The sequence below is a fragment of the Martes martes genome (assembly GCF_963455335.1).
Source record: "Martes martes genome assembly, chromosome: 7".
Lineage (NCBI taxonomy): Eukaryota > Metazoa > Chordata > Mammalia > Carnivora > Mustelidae > Martes > Martes martes.
In genome coordinates, this window is record NC_137894.1 from 67,556,646 (window position 1) to 67,582,214 (window position 25,569).

The following is a 25,569-nucleotide window of genomic DNA, read 5'->3' on the forward strand; positions in this document are numbered from 1 at the left end:
CTTCTAATTTCTGCAGGGACCACTCATCTAACACGGTCATTAGAATCCAATATATTTTTGTTGAATTCTTAACAGAAAATAAAATATGACTTCGCACACTGATAATTTTCCATTAGTTTGAAATTTTGAACACATTTGGAGGTTTTCAATTGCATAAACGGCCTGTGGTTGGAAGCAAGGGATGAGGATAAGGGGTGTGAGGTTGTCATTAATATGAAAAACAGAGATTATCTTAAATGTGCATGTGGATGATTAAATGACAACAGTGTATGCTACCTCGCCTCTGTAACTTGGATGTGAAACTGTATATTGCTTATTAAATACTGTCCAGTCCATATACGAGAAGCTACATAGAGGATACTCAGTTATCTTCAAAATGGAAACATACCAGTTTATGGAGAAAGTTCTCAAAGTCATTCTTAACTTCATAAGGTTTTTTGGCAGCCTTTGCCTGGAGTCTAATCAAAAAATAATTAAAAAAAAAATCAGTAGCCAAACCAATTGTTTTTATACTGACAGACACCAACTGAGAGCTAGCATTTACACAAAATTTAATATGCTGGGCGTTTGCCAGCATTTTACATATATTCTTTCAATTACCCTTACAACAATGTTATGAAGTAGGTACTACTATTATCCAGTATTATGAGGAAAAAGGCTCAGGTAGTTAATTAACCTGTCCAGTCATACTGCCAGCAAGTAATACAGGATTTGAACCCAAGCAGTGTGACTCAAGCCTTCAGTTCAACCACCTGAGGGAAGCATTCTCTTCAGTGAGGTGGTCTGCACAGTATTTGTGAACTGATGTCGCCTGCCTGGCTCTGGCGCAGACTTTGAGGAGTGTCCGTGGGGACCGAAGAGTACAAGGGACCAGGAGGGGGAAGATCTGGGGGGAAAGAGACGACCAGTCTGGAAGCTCATGGGACGCAGGAATCCAGGAATCTATCCTGATTTTTGTCACCAAGCACTCATTCAAGAAATATTTAAGGAGTTGATAGCTGGATTTGGGAGGCAGCAGGAACATTTCCAGAGATCTGTGGATGAGTGGAGAGGCTGGGGTAGGCAAAGACTAGGATGGGTAAGAACTGGGGAAGAGGGAAGAACATTAGCAAGAGAAACAAAAATGAAAAGAGGGGTATATGGCTATTCATTTCACCAGCAATTTTCAAGTGGGACATTTTAAAAATATTTTTCCTGCATGGGATTTGTAGGAAGTAAACATTTCTGAAAATTCCAAATATATTTTGCTAATTAAAGCATGAAGTTTAGATTAGCCCCCTGCAAGGCCACCTCTCGGTCTCTTTAGCATTTAGTGTCGGGCACCCCGGGGGCACAGTAGGGCTAGCTCTTGAGGGCCTCCTGCGTTTGTTCGTGCTCTGCCACCAGCACATGCCCCTCACTCACTCTCTGCTTTCCCTCTGTCCATTTTCTCTCTCCACTACCTTTTCCCCTCACTTAGGGTCACCCTCTGGGTCTCTCTCCTCCTGCCTTTCTCCTCTAGCTCCCACAGTATGGGTTTCTTTCTCACAGGCCTATTTAAACACACTCCAAAATATCCCTGAGGCCCTTCCTCAGTAACACCCTCTCCAAATCTCCTTGAGATGCGAGTCATGTTCAGACTCGGGCTCATCTCACTCTTAAAATCAAGCCATTTTCCGATTCACACTTTAAATTTACAGTGCCCCCTTTCTTTTTTTAAATGACATATGTCTCATACCATAAAATCCGCCCTTTTAAAGAGTGCAGGTCAGTGGTGTTTTTAGACTTGCAGTCTCGCCACCACCACTGCCACCTAACCCCCGTCTTTCCTCTCATCTTTCCTCTCCTCTCCATGAGTATCTCTTTTTTGACGATTACAGATAGAAACGTGAATGCTGTGCCTATAGATTTAACAGGCACATGAGATTTAGATATATGAGTATTTTCCCCTTATTTTCTTCAACAATGTCCCAATGTATAAAACATATTTGAGTGCTTCTTGTAAACTGCTCTGTCCTACATTCTTCTATTATATCCTCAGTGATGAGAAATCCTACCCCATATAGATTTAATCTTGGGGAACTTGTAAAAGTCACATGGAATCAGATTTTTTTTTTTTTTTTTTTTTTTTTTTTAGCGTGAGAATGCAGGGGTGGAGGGGTGGGGGAAGAGAAAATCCCAAGCAGGCTCCACGCCCAGGATAGGGCCCAACGTGGGGCTTGATCTCAAGACCCTGAGATCATGACCTGAGCCCAAACTGAGAGGCAGACACTTAACCAATTGAGCCACCCAGGTGCCGCTGGAATCAGATCTTATAATGTAGGTATTGTGAAGGGGAAATCTGGGTGATAAGATATTTGGTAAAAAGTGAGATAAGATTCCAAAGTAATGGGTTGGATTTTCTCATGTGACTGGGAAACTAGCTTTTTAATTTCTATTTTATTTACTTTTAAGATTTTGTTTTTAAGTCATCTCTACACCTGATAAGGGGCTCAAACTCACAGCCCCAAGATCCAGAGTTGCATGTTCCACTGACTGAGCCAGTCAGGAGCCCAGAAATTAGTTTTTTTGTTTTGTTTATTTTTGGTGTTTTTTTTTTAACTGAAGTCTAGCACATGTATAAGGTTATATTAATTTCAGGTGTACAACATAGCGATTTCTTACCTCTATAGGAAACTAGCTTTTAAAGTTCCAAAACGGTAATTAGAAGATGAATGGCACAGAGCTGTGGTCTTGCAAGGCACTGGTCTGAAGGGCTGCACTCATCTGACACATTTTTGTGCATGTGGGTATGCTAGACGTAGGCTAGTCTCAATACTTCATAGTTTTCCTTTTTATACTCTAATTTGTAAAATAAACAAATTAAATGTGCCTGAAAAATGTTTGTGTGTCTAGGGACAGAAGGGGAACAAAGAAGTAGCCCAAGGGAGACCAGCTAAATAGGTTGTTTTTCTAGCTTACATCTTCCCTAGGGCAGGGCATGGTTATGGGTTTAGTTTTAAAAGGTCTTGGGCTTAAGTCCTATAGCTGGAGGAGTAAAAGGAGATGATCATGTTTAGCCATTAATTAAATTAGCAGAGCAGTTGGTTCTGTGGACAAAGAAGGTCAAAGTGTTATTTCAGATGGACAGTTGAGTAGAAAATCTCTTTGCAGATATCTGAGTTGATGTACATTTACATAATAAACCCATTGTAGTTTTATGTAATACATTCGTTCAGTTAAAATGTTTTATAGGGCTTCTTATAGATTTTTAAATTGATTTTTATTTTATTTTTTTAGATTTTATTTATTTACTTGTCAGAGAGAGAGAGAGCACAAGCAGGGGGAGCGGGAGAGGGAGAAGCAAGGTCCCCACTGAGCAGGGAGCCTGATGCAGGGCTTGATCCCAGGACCCCAAGATCATGACCTGAGCCAAAGGTAGACACTTAACCGACTGAGCCACCCGGGTGCCCCTAGATTTATTTATGTATTTATTTGAGAGAATGAGAGAGAGAGAGTGAGTGGGAAGGAGAGGGAGAGAATCTGAAGTAGCCTCTGCACTGAGCTCAGAGCCCCACGAGGGATTCCATTCCATGACCGTAGGATCATGACCTGAGCCAAAACCAAAAGTCGGATGCTTAACTGACTGAACCACCCAGGCACCCCTAATTAAAATGTTTTTAATCACTACAAAGTTGAATAAGGGACAAACCTATCAAGCTCCTTGTCAATTCTTTCCTGCCGCTGTCTTAGGAGTTTTATTTCTTCGTTAATTCTGTGCTTTTCCCTATAAAATCAAAATTTTGAGTTAAATTTGAAAATAAAGCAGGATTCCTAATTGGGAAAGAATAAATTACCAATTTGCTGACTTCCCCAGGTCAGTAAAAGTCCTTTACACACCAAGTCTTCAGCATCCCCTCCCTATGCACTACTTGGTGTGAGGAATCCCCCAGAACATCCCCTCCTATAAATACATACTGAAGACATCACCCATGACCCCTGAGTATGGTTTGGACTCCACCTTGCTGCTTCCACAGGGGCCCTCTCACAAAGTGTCCATACCTGTTCTTCCCACCGGGCACAGGAACTCTAAGGGCTTTGTGTGAGCGTGCATGTGTGGTGGGGGTTGGGGGGCTCTACCTGGAGGGAGATGGAAGGGGAATGGGGCCCCTTGGAAAGCAGAGGCCCAAACTTTTGTCCTTCCTGCTGGATAAGACCTGCCTGGCTTCTCTTGCATCCACCTCTCTTTGCCCTATTTGATGGCTTTCCTCAATGCTGCCCCAACTGCCACCCCAGCTCCAGGGACCTTATGCTGCAACACACCTTTCTCTTCTTCCAGGGCTCATCTTTGTAAACAGTACCCCAGTCTCTGGTCCCTGGAGCTCTCGTCTGGCCTCTCCATGCTGGGGTGCATCCCAACAATCTACGGCACAGCAAAGTGTCCTTCCTTCCTTTAATCCCTGACACCTGCCATGGCTCCATGGCTCCAACATACATCCTAGACACTTACTGGAAAAGAATCTCCAAGTCTGTTAGACCCTCAGAAGTGACTCTCCTCGATGGTTAAATAAGGAGCCTAGTGTAGATGATTTCTATGATGATGACTTCCAGCTCAAAAAAAGTTTGAGATTTTCTATTTAACAATAGTATGGTATCGACTTACACTCGAAATTCCTTTTGGTTCCTTGCAAATTGTCTTTTTGCCTCTTTTATAATATCACGGTAAGTTGGAGCAGGTGGTGTGATTGGCTTATGGTCAAGGAAAGATTTTTAATTAGGATCATTTGGGAGAGGAGGACAGTACCTGGCACAGGGGGACTGAGAGGGCCGTCTGGCCTGGGCTTCCCAGTCACGAAGCGTCTCAGTTGTGGACATAAATATGACGTCTGCAGTTACACTGTGAGGACTGACAGAAGATAGTACCCACTGGACCATGTTAAACTTGTGTCCCATTATCTGGACTACACCACCCACAGTGCGCTAGGACTTAACAGTTTCATAAATTCTGTAATTACCTTTTTTCGTAGTGTTGCGTGTGTGTAAGTGCTTTGTGTGTATGTGTATATGTACATTAAAAGCAGTAATTTGTTAAATGTAAACATTTAAAATGTACCAAAATGTTTGCAACCCTATGTAGGCACTTCTTCATTTCTACATATACCGAGAGCCTCAAGGTCTCTTCTGAAAGGCTCTGGAAGTGACTGGCAGTATAGGTTGGTTGCCTGAGGCTGGTGGCCTCTGCTAACTGCAGGGAAGAAAGACGGTAAGTAGAAGGTGTCAGTGTGCTGTGGATGAGCCTGGGGCTCTTGTCCCATCTGTTTCTGGTACAGCCTGTGGTTGTGCTCCTAACCCTGGTCTTAAAACCACATTCGTGTCCGACAAAGCAGACACTTCCCTTCTGAGATGGCGATTGGCAAATGGCTCCAGAAGACAGTCCTCAGCTTGTGTTAAAAGAACTAATAAATCATTGAACAGTACATCCAAACCTAATGAGGTACTATACAGTGGCTAAATGAAAATAATAATAATTATAATGATGATGATGATGATGATGATGATAAAAGACTAGCCTCACTGGTAAACTAGGAGCTCTTATACTTCTGCAATCACCAAGATCCAGGGGATGAGACTATCCTTACATGGTCCCCACTCCCCCTCCCGAAGCACACTTCAATATTATCGCTATCTTTCTCTAATACAAATTTAGGGTCTATTTCAAGGCTGTCCTTGATGCTCACTTTAATCTTATTTATCTGGTCTAAGAAAGTTCGGAGAAGCCCAGTGGATGTGGTTCCTGGAGCAGGACCACGTAGGTACTTAACTTTATGACCTGAACTTCCTGAGTACTGTATCTCAATTGAGCTAACCAGAAGGAAGACCACGAACGGCTCCAGAACAAGGATGCTCCCAAGAGCTTGAATAAAATCTATGTCTTTCCTATGGCGCTCCAAACTATTGAGGAATTATTTTCAATCACATATAACTTGAACACCATGATCTTAGAACCAAGGAAAAGAACGCCTGATATTCTGTGCATGCCAGACCACTTTCTCAGCAATGCCAGAAGAGACAGATTCTCAGGGCTGGTCCCAGAGCCTGTTTAAGCGGGCTTTTAATAAGCATCACGGACTGCAGAGGGAAGCAGTGCTGACAACAGGACATACTCCATCCAACCAACCGTGGAGTCTGGGAGGGTCTGGGTGGTGACCATATTACTCTAAAATGGATCAAAATTCTCTGAAATACATTTTAGAGAAGCCTATTTATTGATACATTCCAAATTTCTTTTTCCCTTTAATCCTATCTGGGTTTTAGAATAAGGCTTTCCTTAAAGAAAGAGATGAGTCTGACTTTTCTGTTTAATGTCATAATGGCATAAGGTTCCTGGACTTATGATTTAATGAAAAGTTGATTTGTACTGTAGGTGACAATCAAATCAGTGCTTGGATAGCATCTGGCACTGCTGCGAGACAGACCAACAGTGACATTGCATGTATACAGGACGAATAATCATTATCAACTTCAAGGACTCATTCAAGATACAACCTGCTTCAGGGCTGCATGAAACAAATTGGGAAGTCAACAAAGTGTGTTTCTTCAGGGTCCTTTACTCATCTTCTCCTTTGCTAATTTTCTTTCAGGACCCTCTCAGCCCTTCCTCTCTCCTAGACTGATACTCACAGGCCATTTCCCAAAGATTATAGACAGAGTGCCATCCTGAAGATTGAGCTCTGGTTCTGGTACTGTGTTCAGCACTTCCTATCTCATACCATGGTAGCCAAGGCAGTTAACCAGGCTGGCCCTCTTTTTCCTGGTGTGGAAGTTGTGGGGATTTAGTGAGATGGTCCTGTGGCTCCTGTCCTATTCTGATTTTCTATGAAATAGAATATGAGACTATTTAAGTTCAGAAGTTTAGACCTATTAGTAAAGTAATGGCAAAACCCTTAGAGAGTATGGGATAGAATTTGAGATTTTGCAAAGGAATGAAGCAGAGTTTGTTTACTAATAGGATATGGGAGCTGGATGAGATATAGGGAGGAGGAGAGATCAAATGTGGCTAGTATAATGGTGGAGTCGTTTTACAGAGATGGGGAAGTCTGCCAATTTGAAGGATGTCCTAAAGGGTATGAGAAGGTATTTTAATAATGGGCATGTTCAATTAGAAACTCTCAGGAAATGCAGATAGAGATCAATGGGAGCAGATATGAAAACGGGACTCTCTTCAGAGGTGATGATTGAAATAATGAGACTGAATGAGACTCTGAGGGAGAATGCAGACAGAAAAGAAAGGAAAAAAGAGAACCTTGAGAAAGAGGAGATTTTAGGGATTAGTAGTAGGAGGAGAACAGGAGGTGGTATAACACAGTGGCACATTCCAAAGAAGGAGCTATTTAAGAAGAAGTGTCAAGTAAGTCATAAAGGTCAATTCAAAAACTAATGAAGGGCCACCTAATTGGGCGATACCATTACTCATTCAACAATTACTTTCTGAGCACCTGTTGCGTGCCGGGCACTCATCTGGACCCTAGAGACTGAGCAGGTTTCCATATCATAGGGCTCATATTCTAGAGCATACACTTTCTGGAAGCCATTCACCACAGAGAAGTCAAGGCATACTCAAGTAAGTCCCCTGCTTAAAGGAGGGCATAATAAGCAAAGAAACTGATTATTTTAAATACCATAAGGGCAGTAAAAACCATGTGTAAGAGTGGCTGGGAATGTGTGTGGGCGCCAGAACGTTAGCCTGACTCTCAGGGAGAACCAGGAGCTGGCTGTCACATTTGAGTAGGAGAAAGGGTGTTGGAGTTGCAGCAGAGTGAGTGTGGGCAGAGTGGTAGGAGATGAAATCAGAGAGTAGGTGGGGTTGGATCTTCTAAGGGGCTTTTTAGTCCATGGCCACATGGTGTGGAAGAATCTGTTGGAAGCCTTTAAGCAAGGGACTTAATTGAATTATGCCTTGACTATGTGACAAATGGCTTGTGAAAAGTGGAGGAAAAGGGCAGCTCTTCAGAGGCTCCTGCCGCAGCTGAGGCGAAAGGAGTCATGCTGCTCGGATTAGGGTGGTAACAGTGGAAACAAAGAGAACTGAACAGTTTCAAGATACGATTTAAAGATGGGGTTGATAGAACTCAGGGCTGTTTTAAAATAGGAGTCCTAAAGATGGAATGATATTATAGACACTGGAATTTCTAACAAAACAATTTTGAGCACCAACCCTGGCAGTTGGCATGACAGTTTCGGGCAGGGAGTCCTGCCTGGAGGCCAGCCCTTAAATTCTGTCAGGTCTAATCAATGCCCGTGCAGAAGGCTGACAGTGCACTTTTTCTAACAGTTAAACATCTGGGCCCAGGAAAGTGTTGTACCAGCTTATCCAGTCAACCTGCTTCTTGATTAGTATATCAAACACTGTGATTAACTAAAAAACCTCAAAGATACTGTATTTTAGGCAGTGGTGAGGGGTGGGGCAGTAATTGTAAATGGAATGGAGAAAAAAGAGTTAACATTTGTTGGATGCCCAATATAGGCCACGCGCTGTGATTGGATCTTTACAGCATCTGTAGAATTCTGCTTGAAACTCTCACGACTGGTGTCTTTGCTTCCATGAAAATAGTTCTACCCCACACAGTCCTATTTGTTGCCTGGCAGAGGTTGTTCCAGGAAGCCTCCTCCTGGTCAGAGCCTCATTTTGCCCTGGATTTCTATTTTCAGTGTGCTTCTTCTTCCTTTTTTATTTTTTATGATTTATTTATTTACTCGAGAAAGAGTGAGCGCGTCCACACACGTGTGCTGCGGGGGGTGGGGGCAGAGGGAGAGAATCCCAAGCAGACGCCCCACTGAGCATGGAGTCTGATGTGGGGCTTAGTCTCACCACCCTGAGATCATGAACTGAACGGAAATCAAGAGCCAAATGCTTGACCGATCGAGCCACCCAGGCGCCCCAAGTTTTCAGTGTGCTTCTGAGGGCAGTGCATCTTACTCTCGGGAAGACATTTCATAGTAATGTAAGTTATATTCAAACAGTAGCTGTGATCGAAAAGCCAATGTATCAGCTGGAATTTCCTGTATTTAACCGACTGTTCTGTAATCTATAGTCAGAAACAAAGCATTGTCTTCAGGAATTACAGACATTCATGAGTTCTGATCACACTGTACAAATTACCTTGTCTTCAAGGGATCTTCCAAATGACATTACTGGAATTAAGTGTCCACACGAACTACAGTTTTCTCTTGATATGAATCAAGTCTGGATGGCAAAATTCCAAAATAAAACTTCCTTAAGCTAGGCCCAAGTTACTTTCAAACTGGCTTTGAGATTTCATTCTGCATAACAATTTTGACTATACAGTAAATGACAACTTTACGGACAGATTCGTCCTCAAATCTAAAAGGGAAGTAAAGAAAGCCTCACTTTAAATAATTAAAGCTGAAAAAACCTAAACCTCACAGAATCTACTCATTTTGACAAATGTTTCAGCAAGATTTGGAAAATGTTACTGTGGTAATCATTTCTCAATATACATATGTCAAGTCGTTATGCTGTACACTTGAAACTTATACAACGCCATATGTTAATTATATCTCAGTAAAAGCAAAGAATATTACTGTACAAAGAATATTATAGCAGCATTAATGTAAGCAAAAGAAAAGAAAAAAATTCTCCTACAATTCCACTTTCCAAAAAATAAAACTATTTTCATTTTTCTATGTGCCTTACCATCTGTCATATACAAATATGTATTTTATGTTATTGTTATAATGGCATGGTTGCTTCCTTTAACCAACTATCATAATTTTCCCATGCATCTAGCTTTTGTAGCCATTATTTTTTTTTTAAAGATTTTATTTATTTACTTGACAAACAGAGATCACAAGTAGGCAGGGAGGCAGGCAGAGAGAGAGGAGGAAGCAGGCTCCCTGCTGAGCAGAGAGCCCGATGCAGGGCTCTCTCCCAGGACCCTGGGATCATGACCTGAGCTGAAGGCAGAGGCTTAACCCACTGAGCCACCCAGGCGCCCCTGTAGTTATTATTTCAATGTTTGCGAAAGATTTCAGAGTATCTGTCCTAGAGGGGCTCTGCTGCCCTGATGCAAAAATTTTGCTGGGTTTTCTTATATGAAATAATGAATTTCTCCTCTCTTCTCCAATTGTGTTTTCCAGGATGACATTTCCCTACACCGCTCCCCACCTTCAAGTCTAACAAGGGAGGGCTCTGTCTCTCCAAATTCAAATCCCTCTAAGTTCTGGGAAAAGATAGCCTGGTTCCTGCTTAGCTTTGGACTAGTTTGATGCCCACGGTTTTTAAAAAAAAAAAAAAAAAAAAAAAAAAAAGAGGTTGTAGTCCTGTTCATTACATAAGCAAGAAGCCTGCAATTTCAGTTATGCCAGATTTCCACCTTTAGTTTTTTCCGCTCTTTGCCTGTCATAGACTGTGACAAAATCCAGCAGCTTTAGAGGAGAAAGCTTAGCAATCTTCCTGAAACAAAGAATACCTAAAGACATCAGGCTACTTTTAACATCTGTCTTACTCTCCTCACTACATCTAGTGACTGAAACTTTAAGATCTTCTCCTGAGTAAAAATCACAGAAAGTTGAATAACATTCCTCTTAAAACATGATTAGCACAACTAAAGATATGCTTTTCTTAAAGTGTACATGGTTTTGAGCTGCTGAAATCTAATTTGCATGCAGCTATTTCCTGGTAATATATAATTTCTCTCTCAGAGTTCCTGTTAGAATTGCAAAGGTTTTATCCTTGTACAAAGTTATATTGTGCTCTTGAGTATGGTCCCCACGATGAAGCATTTACGAGTGACATGGTGCCTGGCACTCTGAACTAATTGGATTTTCTCCCTTAAACATTCATTATATACTATTGGTATTAAGATAAAGAGCTATGTTTTATTTCTTATAAATTATTAATTTGGAACATATGTCATTATTAAAATGAGCTGGGTATATATTCTTTATAAAGTCATTCTCCTTGCCTACAAAAGTTGGTCACAGTTGTATATTTGTGTTGTGTAATGAGGTTCTGGGCTGTATGATGTTGCTACTAAGATCTCAGCATTTTTTTGCACTGTTCAGTCGTGATGGTTTTTAGCTGACTTCTGTTAATGTCTGCTAACGAATATCCTAATTTTTATTCTCATCAGATACATAAAGTCATCAATTTTCCCCAACTGTAGAAAATTAGAGTACTTACAGTTTACAAATTATGAAGAATGGCTATATTTTATTCCTTGGGGATGACTGTGGTAACATGTTTCCCAAATCCTCTGTCTGAACTGACCTCACACTGTGTTTCCTCATGCAATGCTACATGGAGTTTACAAGGCAAGCCACTAAACAGAGATGGAGCCACTTGGGTACAAATAAAATAGTCGTGTCCTGGCACTTCCCAACAGCCATGGTTGGCATGGGACACACTAAAACCTGGAGACTTCCTAAAGGCCTCAGTTGAGACTCTGAGGGCTTTGATCTCCCGTTAGAAACAGAGTATTAACTAAACAAGGGGTCTCAGAAATTGCAGGGTCCAATTTGATTATAACACAGATGAAGAAACTAAGGCTTCTGAAAAGGAAGTGCCTTGCCTTGGAGAAGTTAGGCACGTGTGAGACTCAGGAAACGAATGTCCCAGGGGCAAATTTTCTCCTATCTGCCCAAAGTGCTGTCCTGGGATGAAGCAGCCGGAGGCTTTGCTGTCTACCCCATATTCCTTAGATCTACTCCTCGGGGTCTTCTTAGAATTGCTAATGAGATTACCAGGTTTAAGGCCAAAGTATCTGTTCTACACATAAGGCGATTGTATAAGATATAAAAGGAACCTCAGCAGCAAACAATGGCCACAATCTCCTCCTTTATTCACCAGAATTCACTTAATTCTTAATCCTAAAAACTAAATTCTTAAAATAATTTAGCATGTGGCCCAAAGTGATCTTAGAACAGCTATCTTCTGCTGTTTACCTTTGCTTACACTTCAAATATTTCAGTGTCAGAATTGCAAGAGTGTCAAACATCCACAACACAACCGTTTATCCAGAAATTTTTAAAAAAGTTATTACTAAGCCCATATGCCTTATTCTACGGGAGACAGTGGTACTGTCAGAACGCCACCCAGATTCTATATGGCCTGGTATTAACGTATAAAACAGGGGTTTCAGTAAGTTTCCTTATTTAAGACATCATTAGAAGCAGTTTTGTAGCATAGTTTAGAAAATTGAGGGAGTAAGGCCACCAAAAATATTAACACAGATTTAGCAAAAAGCATTCAGCAAACTTGCCAGGGCTTTTACTAGGCATGGAGACACAAAGATGAGTAAGACACAGCGTTTGACTTACAGGAATAATGAGTAGGAACGGGAAATAATAGGCAGTTTTTCAAGTAGAAGAGAGAAGAGCTATAAAAAATGGGCATAAAGACTGTAAAAGTCTCACATTCTGTTCTGCTTTAGGGCAGAGCTGTCTCCAGTTGGTTGAGGGCGCTCCTCTGTTCTGTTACAGCCACCTGGGCAGGATTCTGTGACTGATGACACGGTTTCCCGTCTTTGCTGTTGGACTGCTTAGCACCCTCATACGAGTACCAGCTGGTAAAGAAGGGGTGTTCAGGAGGTGTTGTTCTTGGCCTCCTGAGCAAACATTCTTACTGATATTTCAGTGTAGCTGAATCATAGGCTTCATCTTTAGAAGCCTAGTCATCATCGTCATCAAGTTAATTGTTTTTTTGCTGTATTGCTTAAGAAATCAGGAACGTATGATATATCCTCAAGGACAATTTTCATTAAAGTGGTTAACATAAATTTTGGTGCTTTAGATGGTTGGTTCCAGTTATCCAGAAAATTCAGTTATGGCACCAGTGCATTCCCTGATAAGACAGAATAAACAAGTTGTTGATTTGTAGAGATTCCATAATTTTTGTAATTTGTGCCCTTGAACAGAGACAGCTCCAAGAGTTGCTTGGAGGGAATTTATCTGTCCCCATTATTTTCATCAACCTCTTCTCCACTCACAAAGCTATTCTAAGTAAACATACAAACTGTGGATTTGCTTTGCAAATACAGCGCCTTGCTTGTAACTGGGTTGAATATTAAACCCCTCTTACAAAGACAGAAATTCTAGAGGCCTTACTCCTGAGATGGACCAAATTGGGTTATTTGACAAATAATACATGAAACAAAACAGAAACAAATACATGGGAGAAAAACACCAAAAGAGCCAATTTGTTTGTTCTTAAATACACAGACTTCAGCTCTAAGCTAGGATATGGTTTCTACATTCGGAAATCCCGGAACATCTCTCAGAATCACTTGGAGCCATAAGCTCACAGTGACTTTTATGGGGTGAATGCAAAGTAACAGTGTGGATATTGTCTACTTTCTCCTTTGCCTGCCCACCTTCTAGGAGAAATGGGTTAGATGAACACAAAATTATAATCTAGTCAATTGGCAATTTTTATATTTAATTGAGATATTGCTTTTTAGTCTTAAATCTAAGCACTCAAAAAGCTATGGATTTTCCTGATTTTTTTTTTTATTGACCAATAACATATATAGCAAGAATATACATTTTTTCCAATGGTTGAAATCACTTAAACTGAAAATGAAATTTTCTTCTCTTATTTGATGTAAATTGGGCTTTACCACATTTATACTAAGTTTTAAAAAGCCAAAATCTTAACTCGTACTCTCCAGGATGCAAATCCCTCCTGCTCCACAACCCCTGCCGCTTAATTTTCCACTGAGCCATGTTTATAATCTAAAATCCCAACTGTGGCTAAAAAATTGATACAATCCATTCCCTGGAACCTGATTACCTAAGGCATTAAAGTCTTCCATTCATTTCATTAGTTAGTTTAATAACAAGCTTGCTGAATTGTGGTTTGTGTCTTGTGCATTTTATTAAAAGGAAGGAAAAGAAAAACCCTAATGAGAACTTAAACGGAGTGTATAAGAAAAAAAGAAAAAAAATGCTGGATCTTACAAGCAATTTTTTAATTGTCTTTGGCTCAAGGTGGCTGCAAAATGCTTACAATACACATACACATACTCAACTCATGTAAAACAAAAACCCCTTTGTTCCTCAGTTCTTAAAAAAAGTATGATGTTCATTTTCTACCCCACCCCACCCCCTTTTTTTTTTTTTTAACTTGGCATACATTCTTAACTGGCAGAGTTTGCTAAAGGAGGAAACTTAGCAACCTACTCAACAAAGTTTAGAATAGCTTCAATTAAAAGTCATCTAAAAATAAAAATAAAACCTCCTTTTCTCTTCTGAGAACAAAATTTAAATACTTGTATCATTTATCCTACTATGTTCTATGATGTTTTTCTGCTTATAAAGTGCTCTACTCAATAAGTCAGATACATATATATTTTTTAAATATAAAATCTGGTCCTTTAAGGAGTCCTTGAGAGCCTAGCAGGTGGAGTTATGAGTTTATTCTGGTAACTGATATAAATTAGCCCCAAAAAGAAAAATATGAGGTGAAATTAACTTTGTGGGTAATTTTGTTGGATGGATGAATAATGAGTGGATGAACAATTTACATGTAATCTTAAGCCACTGAACTTCTAAACTTAGAAGGTTGCAAGCGGCAAGGCAAAAGGAGGTTCTATGCGTGCTGGCTGTCTGATATCCCAAGGGGACATCTCAAGTTCTGTGAAGAGATTAAACTTTCCTTCTTACTCAAGACAGTGCTGTCCATAGACCATTTTTGTTATGAGGGATATGTTTAATATCTGCACTATCCAATAGTCACACACAGATAGTGAACACTTGAAATGAGTCCGCGTAACTGAAGAACTGTAGTTTTACTTATACTTAATTTTATTAAGTAATTAACTTTTAAAAAGATTAATTTATTGGGGAGGGCAGAGAGAGAGGGAGAGAGAATACTTGGGCAGACTCTGCTGAGCATGGATCCTGCACAACCACAAGATCATGACCTGAGCTGAAACCAAGAGTCGGACACTTAACTGACTGAGCCATCCAGATGCCCCATTAATTTTATAATTTAAATATATGTTTAAATAGCCATGCGTGGCTAGTGGCTAACATACCAGACAGTGCAGTTCTAAAATTATGAAAAACATAATAAACACCTACTCTATGTACATACATATGTCTATTTCTTTAAATCTTGCTCTAAATAGTACATATTATCACTTTATGTAATATTGTAAAATATTATTGAATAGATCACATACTATTCTTGGTTTTCTAACTATATGTTTATCTAGTCAAGACTACTCAGTTTGTTAACTCTTACTTAGAGAAGTTATTGATGCTTCTTAAGAACAGTGAGGAAAAGAAAACCACCCTTTATGGGCTAGTGCCACAAAATTGAGTATACAGAGTAAGAATCAATGGTCTATCTTTGAAAATAAATTATCTTCAGAATGCCCCTGAGGGTGCTGTGACTTTTGCCTCTTGTAGAGTCCATTTTCTCACCTTGATAATTCTTGCACCTTTTGCCTTATGTTGTCAAGGCCATGATGTACCAGTAGACACTTATATGCTGCACAATTCTCATATAGATCACAAGATTTTGAGTCCTCTGACCAAAGCAAAAATGACTACCAGATATGGGATTGTTAGGCTAATTCAACATTTAATCACGCCTGCTTCTAGATCATGGTAAGGTCCTTCCTTAGGAAGAAATAATTCTAGAAGATGTGGGAAGCCATCTGGCCAATTCTGCCCAAACTCTTGCAGCAGGTAGCTCCATTTCATGGTAGCAAATGAGACCCAAAACATAAGGCTGAATTTTCTCAAAATGTAATTCCCATACATTTTTTTTTCTCTGCTTCTATTTCATTGACTATTGGGGATCCAAAAGAAAAAAACAGAGAGCAATCAATGGATTGTTTTGCTATAATGGTGAGAAGTGAAAATGACATTGTTCGCCCCTGTGTTAAGTAATACTAGGAGGAAACATACTATCCCATGTGGGTCTTTTGCAAGCAGACCAAGAAATGGAGATCAGTGTGCAGAAGATTTATTAGGGAGTGCTCTTGGGATTAACATTTCTGGGTTGCAAGGGAAGGAAGTAAAATTGAGGGGAGAGAGAGAGAGAGAGAGATTTAACTGTGATAATAGTCCCGCTGGAAGTCTAAGCTGACTTATAGGGAGTTCCAAAGCTGGGATGATGCTTCAGAATTGTTCTGAGTTGGGGTAGAAGGGGTCTCAACCTCAGTGACTTTATGGCATTAGTCAATGGATGTGGGCTACCTTTGAAAGGGGGTATGGTACAGCTATCAATTGCTGCATAACAAACAATCCCAAACTTAGTGGCATAAGACAACTGCCATTTATTATTATTATCTCAATAGTTTTGGGTATTGACTGTGTTCAGCTCAGTGGTTTTTAGTTGGGGTCTCTCATGTAGTTGTGGTCAGGTAGTGGCTGGAGCTGGAACAGTCTCAAAGGCTTCCTCACATGTCTGGTGTTTGATGATGGCTGTGGCTCAACCTCAGCTCTGGCTGCTAGCTGGAGCATGGCCTCTCCATGTGGTCTGACTTCCTCCTCACAGAGCAGATGTTTCTGAGAGCATTCCAAGAGTAACAACAGAAGCGTTATAGCAGAAGTTTTAAAGCCCTTTATGACCTAGCTTCAGAAGTCACACCACATTGGTTGAGGAAGATATAAATGTCTGCCCAAATTCAAGGGGAGTGGACACAGGTGCTACCTCTTGATGGGACAAGTGGCAACGTCACATTGTACCAAGAGCATGTAGGAAGGAAGATACTGTTGTGGCCACTTTAAAAACATATAATCTGCCATAGGGCATGACATTGAGCAAGGCCACTATCATTAAATGATGCAATCCTTGTAAGGTGTTAGCAACGGAGGGCTTTCTGCCATAGTGACCCCCCAGCTGCTGAAAAATAAGTTCCTTTTTCTGGAAGCACATCTGGGCTTTCAGAGCAAGCACCATATATATTTTCCTGTCCCAGAACTTTTTTTGTTTTCCAGCTTTATTGAGATATAGTTAACGTGAGACATTGTGTAAGTTTAAAGTATATGAATATGTTGATTTGATACAATTATATGCTGGGAAATAATTACCATAGTACCATTAGTTAACAACTCCATCACCTCACATAATTACCATTTCTTTTTTGTGGTAAGGATGTTTAAGATTTATTCTCTTAGCAACTTTTGAGTATATAATACTGTATGTTAACTATAATCACCACACTATACATTAGATCTCCAAAGCTTGTAACTGTAAGTTTGTACCCTTTGACGAGCATCTCCCTACTCTGCCCCCCCCCCAGCCCCTGGCAACCACAATTCTACTTCTTGTTTCTATGAGTTCAGGTTTTTTAGATTTCTTATATAAGTAAGATTATACACTATTTGTCTTTATCTGGTTTCTTTCACTCAGCATGATGTCCTCAAGGTCCGTTCATGTTGTGGCAAATGGTAAGATACCCTTCTTTCTTATGGTTGAATAATCTATTGTCTATATACCCATCTTCTTCATCCATTCATCCATTGACAGACACCTAGATTGTTTCCCTACTTTGGCTATTGTGAATAAAGCTGCAATGAACATGGGATTGCAGGTATCTCTTTGAGATCCTGTTTCTGTCTCTTTTGGTTATATACCTAAAAGGAGGGGTGCTGGGTCATATGGTAGCTCTATACTCAACTTTAAAAAAATTTTTATTTAAATTCCAGTTAGTTAACATACAGTGTAGTATTACTTTCAGGTATACAATCTAGTGACTCAACATTTCCATACAACACCCAGTGCTCCTCACAAGTACACTTCTCCATCCCCATCACCTTTTTCACCCTTTCCCCCACCCACCTCTCTTCTGGTAGCCATCGGTTTGTTTTCACTAGCTGAGTCTGTTTCTTGGTTTGCCTCTCTCTCTCTTTTTCCCTTTGCTCATTTGTTTTGTTTCTTAAATTCCACATATGAGTGAAATCATATGGCATTTGTCTGTATTTAACTTTTTAAGGAACATCCATACTGTTTTTCATAGTAGTTACATCAATTTATATTTCACTAACGGTGCATGAGGGTTCCCTTTTTTCCACATCGTAGCCAGCACTTATTGCCAAATTTTCTCATTTTGATAATAGCCATTCTAACAGGTGTGAGGTGATATCTCACTGTGGTTTTGATTTGTATTTCCCTGATGATTAGTCATGTTGAGCACCTTTTCATGTACCTTTTGGCCATCTGTTTAGGTCTTCTTTGGAAAACTCTATTCAGGTCCTATACATATTTTTTAATTGGATTTTTTTAAACTACTGAGTTGTCTGAGTTTCTTTTATATTTTTGATATTAACCCCTTACAATATATATGACTTAAAAATATTTTCTCCCATTCTGTATGTTGCCTTTTCATTTTGTTGATGGTTATTTTGCTGTGCAGAAGATTTTCCGTTTAATCTTGTCTCACCTATGAATTTTTTAGCTTGTGCTTTTGGTGTCATATCCAAAAAATTGTTACCAAGACCAAAACCAAGGAGCATTTTCCCCATTTTCTTTCAGGACTTTCACAAGTTCAAGTCTTAAATTTAAGTATTTAATCCACCTCGAGTTAATTCTTATGAATAGTGTAAGATAAGGGTCCAATTTCATTCTTCTGCATGCAATTATCCACTTTTCTCAACACCATTTACCTTTTCCCTTTTTCTATTCCACTGGCCTATGTGTCTATTTTTATGCCATTAAAACATAATATAAAAACAATATACATCCAATGTGTTGTATATTTTATATGCTTTCAGGTTACTAATTATCATTCTTTTATTTCAGCTTGAAGAACTTTTAGTATATCATACGGAAGCTTCACTGTTCTTCCTTCTTTTTTCTTTGTTTTCCTTTGGATAATTTTAAAATTCCTATCTTCTGCCTCACAGATTCTTTCTTTACCTGATGCGTTCTGTTATTGATGGTCTGTATTGCATTCTCCATTTCATTCATTATATTCTTCAGCTCCAGAATTACTATTCAGTTCTTTTTTATGATTCCTATCCCTTTGTTAAACTTAGCATTTATTCAAATTTTATTTTCTTGATTTCATTGTATTATCTTTCTGTGTTTTCTTGTAGCTCATCGAGTTTTCTTAAAACAGCATTTTGAATTCTTATCAGGTAAATGAAGATCTCCATGTCTTTGGGGTTGGTTACTGGATGATTATTGTGAGCTAATGATGATGTCATATTTCCTTGGCCCTTCATCTTCCTTGAAATTTTGTGTTGCTGTCTTCACATTTGATTAGCAGTTACTTCCTCTAGTCTCTGTTAACTTCTCTTTGTTAGCTTCCTTCCGGAAAGAAATACCTTCCATCACCCTTGCTAGGGATTCTGAGGCTTTCTCAGACCTTCTATGGATACATCTGCTCCATGTTTCTTGCTCCTCCTTGTGGCAGAATTCTTAAGGCTGTATGCCGTCTCTTGATCCTGTAGCATACCAGGGCAAGTGCCGACAGTCTTCCTTTTGTTTTCCCAAAGGTGGATTAAAGCTCAAGTTTGTGGTCCCTCCCTGAACCACAGATTTAGGCTGGCATAAGTTTTCTGTGTGTGCTCACCAACCATCTGCCAAAGCTTGGAGCATGCACAAGGAGCTGTCCGCAGAATGTGAGTGTGTGTGGGTAAGGCACAAGAGCACTGAGCGGGGTGGAGGTGAAGTGGGCGTGGTCTATCCATGGGCTGGTTGGGAAGATTTGTGGGTGAGGTGTCCCTAGCGGTTTGCGTGCAGGCTTCTTGATGGGAGTCTATGACACAGTTAGGAGAATGTGCATCCCTTTGGTGCTCTCTGAGAGTCCTATCTGCCACTCTTCCAGTCTCTTCTTTCCCCCAAGTCATGCAGCTCATGATTCAGTGATAAATGGGCTAAGAGAGAATTGGGCCTTTCTGGAAGCAACCCACACAATTAGGGAAGCTGAGTGTTCATTGACACTTCATCACTCTCTCCCACGTAAGAAATCATGGCAGAAAGGATCTCTCTTGGCCTTAAGCTGTGCACCTTGGGGGAGGAGTGGACTCAAACTGTTCTTACCCTCTCCATTGTGTCCACACTCACATAGATACATATGTGTGTGTGTACGTGCGTGTGCACACACACGTATTTTTTTTTCTATAATGCTGGAACTTCTCTGCTGGAAAACTGGATTTTCACAAAGGCCCTCTTGTCCATAGGTGATTGTCTGTGAAATGGCTTCCAGGGGTTCCCAGACTGTAGTCATGAGGGGCCAGAGTTGGTTCACAAGTCACTATGGAGCCCACAGCCAGAACTGAGGTCTGTATGCCTATTACCTGATGCACAGCTGGCTGATATTCCCCTCAGTTCCTTTGGCAAATAGTGCTGCTCCCACAGTTCCCCAAAAAGGCATTCTTATCTGCAGATGGATGTCTAATTGTTCTTGTTAAGAGATGGTAAAAATATGATTGACAAGTGTCTTATTAAGCTGTCTCTGTGTTAAAAAGTTTGGGGACCATGCATATGTTTTTTTCATCCCTATATTTTATAATACTGAGAATAAGAGTAAAAATACCTTAGCTACGTGCTCCAGGAAATACTTTCTCCTGAAAGAAAAGACTTTGAACGATTTATAGTAGTTTGCTCATCAAAACTCACTTCAAGATCCTTGCTTCGCTGGGCCCATGAAACCAATTAAACACTGCCAAATCCCAGGTAATTCCCTGCCTTGCATAGCCGGACTTGAAATCATTCAACTTAGGCCCTAAAACCATAAATATCCCTGAATTTACTCATTACGAGACACTACTAAAAGTTCTCTTAAATTGATATTCTTTCTTAGCTTTACTTGGTCAGCTGGTTATTCTGGTGGCCTTTTAAAGAAGCTGATAGCTGAGAATGAGATAGTGTCTGCTCTGAAGAACTTTGTTCTACAGTGAGTTGAGAAAATGAGAATGTTGTCATTTCAGGAAAAAACTGAGCTACTTACTAGTTGAACCACTGACAGCATGGAAAGTCCAATTCTTCCAACAGAATCATAAATTTCAGGGCGCCTGGGTGGCTCAGCTGGTTAGGCAACTGCCTTTGGCTCAGGTCATGATCATGGAGTTCCAGGATCAAGTTCTGCATTGGGCTCCCAGCTCCACGGGGAGTCTGCTTCTCCCTCTGACCTTCTACCCTCTCATGCTCTCTCTCACTCTCTTTCTTAAATAAATAAATAAATAAATAAATCTTAAAAAAAAAAATCATAAATTTCAGGATTCAAAAAGACTTGAAATTTATCTAGTCCAATCCATCTGATACAGATGGAGAAGCAGCTCAAATCTGGGCTCAAATTAGAGTATATTTTAGAGACTCCTTCAGTGCAACCAAGGGTTTTGGGATTCCTCTCTACTCCTTTATCTCTCCCTTCATTCTCTTCCTTTTCCCAGTCTTAGCATATCTTGCCCCTGTTCTTCCTCTTTACAGACAACTAGAGGAACTATCAGTTCTCCATCATGTTTTGGTGGAGGATGTCTGTGTTGCCACAGGGTTTGAGGGCTAGGTGTTTTCAACAAAAATATATTTTTAAAAACCCACTCCAGGAAGCTAACATGTGGTTTCTATTTTCTGAAAGGTCTCATTAAAAGTTAACATTATCATATCCACACCCCTAGTTTTGAAGCTGAAGGGAAGTGAGGGTTAAATTTTTGGGGTATAATCTCATAAATAAGGGAACGAACTTCTCAGCAGTATAGGCCTTCCTAGCCACTTCACCCTGAAAATTCTAGAATGACTGAGGGGAAAAAAGTATTTTATCTTATCTTTACTAGAAAAATAACTAGGTGAGAAGGTTCTGGATTAGAGGTTTCTTTCAAACATTTGTCTTTTAGCTAATTTATCCTTTTAAAAATGAGATTACCAGATCCTTGGATATGTTAATTACTTGGAATATCAATGACTTGAAATGAAAAATATATTTGATACTAATTTTTAGTAACAACTGACAAGTTGTTATTCACATATCAGTGAGGAGAAAAAATCTATGTATGCACATATGACAAAGATTACTGGAAATATTTTTATAAATAACAGTGAAAAGAAGTTGCACATGGCTCTAAAGAGTTTCCCACTGGACTCTTACTGTGTGAAGACAGAGTGTTATACAGAGCTGATGACCTTTCATGAATCTCAGGATTTCTTCCTTTTCTTTTTTTTCCACTGTTGACTACTTGCTTCTACCACATCTCAGATAATTAACAACAGATGATTTCTTTGTATAGCTTTTATTTTTATGATGGTTTAAGTCTTGCAATATCTCACATTATTTTCAATTACAGAGGTTTTTTTTAAAAAGATTTTATTTATTTATTTGACAGACAGAGAGCACAAGTAGGCAGAGAGGCAGGCAGAGAGAGAGGAGGGGAAGCAGGCTCCCCGCTGAGCAGAGAGCCCGATGCGGGGCTCGATCCCAGGACCCTGGGATCATGACCTGAGCCGAAGGCAGAGGCTCAACCCACTGAGCTACCCAGGCGCCCCTCAATTACAGAGTTTAACAATCACCCCAGGTCAGGTTTTACATGTTAATAAGTTTGTCATATGTGATGATCAGAGCATGTCTTTGTAGTAACACAATGCACTCTTTATGATACTGCACTGAGTTCAGAATTTTTTTTCTGAACTGCAACAAAATGTGAAACTTCTAAATTCATGTTAGAAATACAGATACAGTCTATTGTCCTTTTTTTTTTTTTTTTTAACAGGACCCACGCATAGATACAGCCTATGGGCATTCCCCTTAATGGAATGAGACACAAACTACACCAACTACACCACACAAAATACAAACTACACCAACACTGTGTTTCTCAGTTTTCTTTATCTTGTAAAAAATAATTTGTGTTTCTCATGGAAAAAAAATCAGACTTCCAGGTATTTTTTTTATTAGTCTACTCTCAACGTGTTTAGAGGACGATGTGATTTATAAAAACACATATGATGTGAGAAGGGAAAAGTAAGAGCTCCAAATGGATTTTGCACATGATTCTACACAGTCTAAAGACATATTACACATATAGTTCTGAGGTCCAGGAAGTAAAATTTTTGTCATTTTACTCATAATTCTAAGTGATCAATTTTTAAAAATACTCAAAAATTGTCCATAAAAATATTCAAATTTTCTACTAATAATTAATCTACATTATCAAAAAATTTTATTATTTGCCTTATGGTTGTACATTAAAAATCCTGTCAGAATCATGAGCATCCCTGTGAAGTACAATTACATTTGTTCCCTTCCTCCTCCTTTCCACAAACATCTCCAGGCTTCTCAGTATTTACATATGAATTCCAAAACATTGACAATAAAGTGATCTTCCCTCTCATGACTTTGGCAAGTCACTCCAAATCAAAACAAATACTACCTACAATGTTAAATTTGTTTTTAAATGTAGCTGTTCCATAAGACTCTGATTTTAAAATTACATAGATCTAATATGATATTGCTCTGTATTTGAACTTAAGAAAGTATATCAGATGCAAATGGTGGGTACTCATCCTTTCTGATGGCTGAATACCCACCATTTGAATTGACATGGATGGAACTGGAGGGGATTATGCTAACTGAAATAAGTCAAGCAGAGATAGACAATTACCATATAGTTTCGCTCATATGCGGAACACAAGCAATAGTGCCGGAGGACCACAGGAGAGGAAGGGAAAACTGAATGGGAAGACAAAGAGGGAGACAAACCATGAGACACTCTGGACTCCTGGGAAACAAACTGAGGGTTACAGAGGAAGGGGGAGTGCATGGGGGGATGAGATATCAGGGTGATGGGTATTAAGGTGGGCTCGTGTTGTGATGAGTGATGGGTGTTATATGCAACTAATTGCTGAACACTACATAAAAAACTAATGATGTATTATATGCTGGCTAACTGAACACAAAAAAAGAATGTTTCTTAAGATTAAGAATATTCTTCTGTTAGGTAGTGTGTTCTTATAAATGTCAATCAAGTCACTTGGTTGATAGTGCTACTTGAATTTCCTATAGCCTTATTGATTTTCTATTTGCTTCTTTTATCAATGGATTAAGAGTATTCAAATCTTCAAAAAAAAGTAGATCTGAAAAATCTGTCAGTAAATAAATAAAAGGATTTGGAAATAGAATGTACATGGTCATGCAATCTTACATGTCTGGAGAAAACCTTCTAAAGTAATTTAATGCCGAATCAACAGTAGAAATTTCAAATAAAACTATTCTCAAATATAAGGAACATTATCATGGCATCCTTTCATTTTGTCTTCTGTTGACTTCTCTGCCTCTCATCACCCTTGCCCTAAACCACAGTTATGATTATCTTTAGAAGACTAGAATATACTTTATCTTCTTCCAGAGTTACACAGTTCTCCTGTGTAAACAATTAAGTACCAGAGTGCAAGTGTATTGGCTGTGAAATCAAGATCACCAAGGATAGACTCTAAGTGCCATAAGTTTTTTGTGCCTCAGTTTACTTATTTAAAATAGAGACAATAATATATCTATCTGAGAAGTTGACATGAGAATGGAATGAATTAATAAATGTAAAGTACTTAAAAGAGTGGTACACAGTAACTGTTCAATAAATTTGTTTAAAACATCATTTTGATATGATGACTATAAAGATGAACTTTGTACCAGTAACCCCCAGATTTCTACCCCTATTCCTGTTCTCTAGTTTTCTTAATTTTAATGATGTCAATTAAAAAATAAAATGAAATTTGACCTTATCTTTATATAAAACCATATTATACTCACCCACCAGACATTTATTGAACATATATCATATGTAAGATATTTTTTTCCCAAGTCAGAGATATAGAGGTAAATGATTCTTTGTTCTCTACTGGGTGAGAAAAACAAGTGAAATTTACACTACAATGTGACAAATATTCGAATTTACTGAAGAGATTCATCTACATCAGACTTTTGCTGAAACGTTGTTGAGTTACCTGTTGATTACCAAGATTTATTTCCTCATGGATTGTTAGACTAAATGTCTCAATTTCTTACGTCCTTCCTCATTTCCCTACCATGTGGGCTTCTCCACACAGCAGCTCACAATGTGATAGTTGGCGGGAGGGCTCTGAGAGAGTGAGTAAGGAAGTTCAGACAGGACTGATGTCAGTCTTTTTGCAGCTGAATCTCAGAAGTGTGCCTTTCCCCTTTTGTTTCAGAGCTATGTACATAGAGTCAGTGAGTCATTGGAGATTATCTTGACTAAAATGTGGGAGAGGAAGTGTCCTAGGAAGAGTCCTGAGATTCTGTTAGAGCAGATTTTAATCATATATCCCATGAGTAAAACCTACATGAGCACACTTCCACATAGGTATAATTTTAAATTTATGAATTATGTAATATCAATCTGTATTAATATATTATAAATATTATAAAAGACATACAGTCTAAAAATAAAAAACAGTGAGATAAAATATAATATTTAAATTACTGGCATAAACCTTTTATCCTCAAATTGTAGAGATTTGTTATCTACATAGTTGGTTTATAAATGACTTGCAAATTAAACTGGCATTATACAATTATTTGCTGATTTTGAAAAGTATAGCATATACTCAGTGCTAGATTCATTGTTTATAATAATTAGGTATATCCACATTTCAAATAGTTATTTTGAAAATTTTTGTTTTTT

The 25,569-nt window shown here is 39.1% G+C and overlaps 1 protein-coding gene across 1 annotated transcript in view; it reads right to left on the reverse strand.

The window, feature by feature from the left end:
* The window catches only part of FAM227B (family with sequence similarity 227 member B), a gene marked incomplete at both ends in the record, with an annotated part of 175,659 nt that overhangs the window by 2,742 nt on the left and 147,348 nt on the right, over positions 1-25,569 (reverse strand). Inside the window, 3 exons of the mRNA XM_080808525.1 lie at positions 389-458; positions 3,671-3,745; positions 4,622-4,699. Of these exons, the coding sequence (XP_080664651.1) occupies positions 389-458; positions 3,671-3,745; positions 4,622-4,699 (223 nt within the window). The remainder of the gene's footprint in view (positions 1-388; positions 459-3,670; positions 3,746-4,621; positions 4,700-25,569) is intronic.